Here is a 5,481-nt window from a genome sequence, read left to right as displayed (position 1 = left end):
TCCAAAGCTGTGTTTCTTTGTTTTTATGGTTGCCACTAATAAGCAGGCTTGATAGATTACTTTGTCATTGTAATATCACACAAAAAGCTGCAGCACTTACCTTTCAGATTCCGTTTTTTATCACTTCTAGTTTTTTTTTTTTTTATCACCCCTTCACAGTAAACAAAGAAAATCTGTTCTGGAGATTGATGTATCAATTTCTTCAGGACGTTATTTAACTATGCAAAAATGGCCGTGTTCGTTGCCATAGAAAACAACACAAATAAACAACAGCTTAGTGATTAAGAGCTCCAAGTGTGAAGGCAGACTGCTAAACTCCACTCCCCATCACTGTGATCTCTGGCAAGTTCCTTAACCTCTCTGTGCCTGTTGCCTCTCCTGTACGATATAAAGTGTCTACTTAATAGGGTTATAAGGCTAGTTTGCTGGTTGGACAGCTCTAAGAACAGTGCGTTGCATGCTGTGCCATATGAGTGTAATATAAGGACTTGATCAAAAACCCCACTGAAAAATTTTCTCAGATTTAAAAACAAGTTTAATAGTCATTCAGATTTTCATTTCAGTCTAAAGAAATGTATAGGAATCTCTACTGTCAGGATAACCACCTTAAACTGTCCCTAAGAGTTAGTTATTTTGCTATTCAAAAGGATTGCTGTTTTTCCTCGAATGGACAGGCATTTGGGTAAATATTGCTGCAGTTTTTACCACAAATCAAAACTAAGTCTTGCCTATTTTACTAAACACATATGAGAAAATTTTAAGTTCTCTATACCTTTCATGTACAAATTTTCAAGGGTTGTTTCATCGTTATGAATGAAGACTTTAAATTCTTCAGGATGACGGGATATTGGCTATAGAACGTCCTTCCGTATTTAACTTTGTTTTAGAAATTAGAATTTACCTCGGACATAGCATTGTGAATATAATACAAACAAGTTGAGTCGTTGGGGAGAGAATGCATTTTTTATTTATTATCAACAATGTCTACTGCATTCCACAAAACACATTTTAAGAAGACCCGTGGGGTTCCATGGTAGAAGCTAGGTAACCCACTACCGAAACATTCTTAGCTCCTGTAATAAAGAGTGGATGCTTTGTGTGTTGATCCAAAGTACCGTGCCCAATTACTTGTATCCAGCACCCCAGAAGGTTTTTCAGGAGTCCCGCTTGGGGTCAAAGAGGACTTGGAGCTAGAGCCCGGATCCAGCCAGTGGGTGGCAGGTGTAGCCCTGGGTGCGGGGCCAAAGGAGGGGAAAAGGGCGGGCGTGGGATTGAGCTGGGACTGGGGACTCAGACCGCGGGCAGGGCGTGGGCCTAACGACTATGGCCAGGCCCGCCCCCGCTGCTCTATTGGTCACATCGGTGCAGAAAAGGCCCCGCGACCGGGGGCACCCGCAGTGTCACTGGGCCGGCGGGGGCGCTGGTTGCCCGATTGTCTGGGGCCGGTCAGGAACGCCGGGTTCGGGCCAGAGAGACTCAAGCAGCCCTCTTGGCATTACCCTGTCTCGCTCCCCAACCCCTCCCCCGCATCGGGGGAGGCCGCGTGTCCGGCCGAGGGTTGTGGGGCGCGGGGCAGGGCTGGAGCGCCATGAGCAGCCCGGATGCGGGGTACGCCAGTGACGACCAGAGCCAGACCCGGAGCACGCTGCCCGCTGTGATGGCCGGGCTGGGCCCCTGCCCCTGGGCTGAGTCGCTGAGCCCCCTCGGGGACATGAAGGTGAAGAGCGAGACCGCGGCAAGCAGCGGGGCGCCGGCCGGGGCCGCAGGCCGGGCCAAGGGCGAGTCTCGCATTCGGCGGCCAATGAACGCTTTCATGGTGTGGGCTAAGGACGAGCGCAAGCGCCTGGCGCAGCAGAACCCGGACCTGCACAACGCGGAGTTGAGCAAGATGCTAGGTGAGTCCGAGCTCCGGATCTAGGGTAGTGCGAGTCGCGGAGCCACTTGCCTGAGCCCAAAAAGTTACGGCCCTTGCGCCTGAGGCCAGGTGTGTGCTGCCGCCACGTCCCTCCTTGGGGCCCTCCGCTCTTCTCCCGCTTCCCGGTCTCTCGACTCTCCAAAAAGGCTTTCAGCCTCAGTTATCTGTGACCCGATCACACTCGGGTGACTGGGAGTGTGGGTACTACGGCTGGAGGCTGGGGGGCGGCGGCTTCCCTCGCGTCTCAGCGGCGGCGAGGGCACTCCTGGCGCCAAGTTTGGTTGGTCGTGCCCGTTCCCCTACTCCTTCCTCGGGTAGGGGACGTTTTCCGTTGTTCAAACGACCGGGAGTGGGCCAACGAGGAAGCCGCTTCCAGGCTAAAAGCAGGGAGTGATGCCCTCAGAGGACCCTAGATCTCTTGTCTTCCCCAAGTGCTCAGGCTCCCCTCGGCTTCAAGAGTTCCATACTTTCTTTCACTTTTTAACTTGACCCCTTCCCTCCTCTAGTTGCACAATTCAAGGTCGGAGGGAGAGGTGGGGCCAGGTGGGGCCTGGAAGCCGGAGCTCAGATAGTAAGCCCCGCGCCCCCTTCCACCTTTCCACGCCCATGCAGGCAAGTCTTGGAAAGCGCTGACTCTGGCGGAGAAGCGACCCTTTGTGGAGGAGGCCGAGAGGCTGCGCGTGCAGCACATGCAGGACCACCCCAACTACAAGTACCGGCCGCGGCGGCGCAAGCAAGTGAAACGGCTGAAGCGGGTGGAGAGCGGCTTCCTTCACGGCCTCGCAGAACCCCAGGCGTCTGCGCTGGGCCCAGAGGGCGGCCGCGTGGCCTTGGACGGCCTGGGCCTGCCATTTCCCGACCAAGGTTTCCCCGCGGGGCCGCCACTGCTGCCCCCGCACATGGGTGGCCACTACCGCGACTGCCAGGGTCTGGGCGCGCCTCCGCTCGACGGCTACCCGCTGCCCACGCCGGACACGTCCCCCCTGGACGGCGTAGAGCCCGATCCGGCCTACTTCGCGGCGCCGCTGCCCGGGGACTGTCCGGCGGTCGGCCCCTACAGCTACGCTCAGGCCTCGGACTACGTGGGGCCCCCGGAGCCGCCCGCCGGCTCCTTGCACTCCCGGCTCGGCCCGGAGTCCGCAGGCCCCGCAATGTCGGGCCTCCTGGCGCCCCCCAGCGCCCTGAACATGTACTACGGCGCGATGGGCTCGCCAGCGGCCGGCGGCGGGCGCGGCTTCCAGTTGCAGGCGCAGCAGCACCCGTCCGGCCCGGGGCAGCCGTCTCCCCCTCCCGAGGCGATGCCCTGCCGGGATGGCACGGACCCGAGCCAGCCCGCCGAGCTCCTCGGGGAAATGGACCGCACGGAATTTGAACAGTATCTGCACTTTGTGTGCAAGCCCGAGATGGGTCTCCCTTACCAGGGACATGACTCGAGTGTAAATCTCCCTGATAGCCACGGGGCCATTTCCTCCGTGGTGTCCGATGCCAGCTCTGCGGTATATTACTGCAACTATCCTGACGTTTGACAGGTCCCCGATCCAACCCAGCCTGCAGGCCAGAAGCACAAACAGTGTTACACACTTCCTGGAAGAGCTAAGGAAATCCCTAGCCTCACGTTGTTTTGTTTTGTTTTTAAGTTGCCTTGGCATATAATTTATGGTAATTTATTTTGTCTGCCACTTGAACAGTTGGGGGGAGGAAAATCTGAAGTTGTGTTTTAAGATTTGTTCAGATACTTGTTTCCCACAGTGTCGTTGTTAAAACCCCATATCCAACTCCACGTTTACCAGTTTTGAATGTCCAGAACAACTCTCTCCATTTGTTGAAAATTTATTGATCAAAGAAATTTTGTCTCTGGTATGTTTTCTCAATCTTTAAAAAAATAAAATCTGGAATCCTATCTTTTTACTCTGTCACAAATGCCAATTTTTTTTGAGACCAACGTTAAGTATTAATAGGATTGGACATATTTTAAGGGTCACATTTAACATATAGTTACTGTAAATTTCTCATTCTCTTGTAATAGTAGCCATAACTGACTTCAAGGAGAACCCCTAAAAAGAAACATTAGGGTATCCAAATCTGATGTGATTGTTTTTGATAAGGGGAAAAAAAACTCACCGAATGAGCCTATGTTCAAATGATCTTAGTCTCTAAAAGGTAATGGTTAATCTTTCAGTTTCAATATATCACTTTCACCAGAGGAGAACATTCAAGTGCTTTTGGTTTTCTAGTTGAATCTTGAGATCTCCTTAAAGAGGCTTTTGGGTTTTTTTCCCTTGTCATTTGTATTTAAGAGTGTTTATATTCCCTCTTAACCATTGAAATTGCCTTTAATAATCCTCACATGTCTCTACCTTGGGAAGTAGTGTTATTGGATTAAAACTAGGAGTCACAGGAACAAATGTGGACTGTGACCTTAACTTTTAATGAACCTTAGCATCTATACTTTCATTTGGATATTTTGGTATTATAGGTTAACTGCATATGTGGCCAATTGCATTTCTTTTTTTTTTTTTTTAAAGATTTTATTCGAAAGGCGAACAGGACTTTATTGGGGAACAGTGTGTACTTTGGGTCTTTTCCAAGTCAAGTTGTCCTTTCAATCTTAGTTGTGGAGGGCACAGCTCAGCTCCAGGTCCAGTTGCGTTGTTAGTTACAGGGGTCTCAGCCCACTATCCCTTGCCAGAGTGGAACCGGAAACCTTGAGGTTGAGAGAATGTGCTCCAATCAACTGAGCCATCTGGCCATCCGGGAGCTGAGTGGCAGCTCATTGACTTCATTCTAGTGGCAGCACATTGACTTCATTCTAGTTGTGGAGGGCGCAGCTGGCTGACCCCAATTGCATTTCTTTACACTTGCAGTTCTTAAACATTGGAGGGATCCAGAGATGACTTATAGGTATGCAGTGTGCTTTGCAAATTCAACCAAATCTACAATCCTAGGCATCACTGTCCTGCCATTATAGGGAATAAAGTGGGTCACAGGATTGTGACGTGGGTCAGCCCCTGCCGTGTGCTGCAGCACTAATTGCTGTGGCCCTTTCCATCACATTTTGCAGATTGAAATATAAATGGGAACATGGCTTGTAATGGGCATTTCCTGTGCCAGGTGTTTTGTCTGCCATTTTTTACTGAGTTTGAGCCTGCTTAAACCTGTGAGCCTAGTGCTATTCCCATTTTGCATGAGGGGAAAGGAAATACTGAGCACTCACCTGCCACATACATATATGGTGAAAGCTTAGTGTTACAAGTTCTTACATTTGGTCACTGCTCTTTGTGTTAGGGTGTGTCCATGTGCACTGGGAGAACTTGCATTCTGGTGGTGAGAAACTATATAACTCTCCATAGTGATAAATTTCTGTAAATAAAAGGAAGGAGTAAGAGGATAACTTAAAGCTTTTATCTTGAAAAGGGAAACAGCTGAAACGGTTGCCTGGATTCTCTTGAGAAATGGCAGGGTGCATGGTTAATCAAAAGTCCTGTTGAGTTACATTCTTAAGCACTCACCAGAGACAGGTGGGGCAATAATAAAAGCAAAATTTTAGGCATCCCTAATGCCTTCCA

General features: G+C 50.5%; 1 protein-coding gene across 1 annotated transcript; it reads left to right on the top strand.

Annotated features, from left to right (window-relative positions):
* The first annotated feature begins 1,409 nt into the window (after positions 1-1,409).
* LOC117033608 (transcription factor SOX-17) lies at positions 1,410-3,827 on the top strand. Its single transcript, XM_033125757.1, has 2 exons — positions 1,410-1,895; positions 2,528-3,827. Exons 1-2 carry the CDS (start codon positions 1,589-1,591, stop codon positions 3,439-3,441), a joined length of 1,221 nt encoding a protein of 406 aa, XP_032981648.1. The 5' UTR covers positions 1,410-1,588; the 3' UTR covers positions 3,442-3,827.
* The last annotated feature ends 1,654 nt before the right edge of the window (positions 3,828-5,481 follow it).

The sequence above is a fragment of the Rhinolophus ferrumequinum genome, chromosome 14 (assembly GCF_004115265.2).
Source record: "Rhinolophus ferrumequinum isolate MPI-CBG mRhiFer1 chromosome 14, mRhiFer1_v1.p, whole genome shotgun sequence".
In the NCBI taxonomy this organism is placed as follows: Eukaryota; Metazoa; Chordata; class Mammalia; order Chiroptera; family Rhinolophidae; genus Rhinolophus; species Rhinolophus ferrumequinum.
This window is presented reverse-complemented; position numbering and strand designations above follow the sequence as displayed.

Bases quoted from the DNA above. Each gene is read 5' to 3' on its own strand.
- LOC117033608 (XM_033125757.1), top strand. From the start codon at position 1,589: ATGAGCAGCCCGGATGCGGGGTACGCCAGTGACGACCAGAGCCAGACC. The intron at 1,896-2,527 runs GTGAGTCCGAGC...ACGCCCATGCAG, and splicing joins GGAGTTGAGCAAGATGCTAG to GCAAGTCTTGGAAAGCGCTG.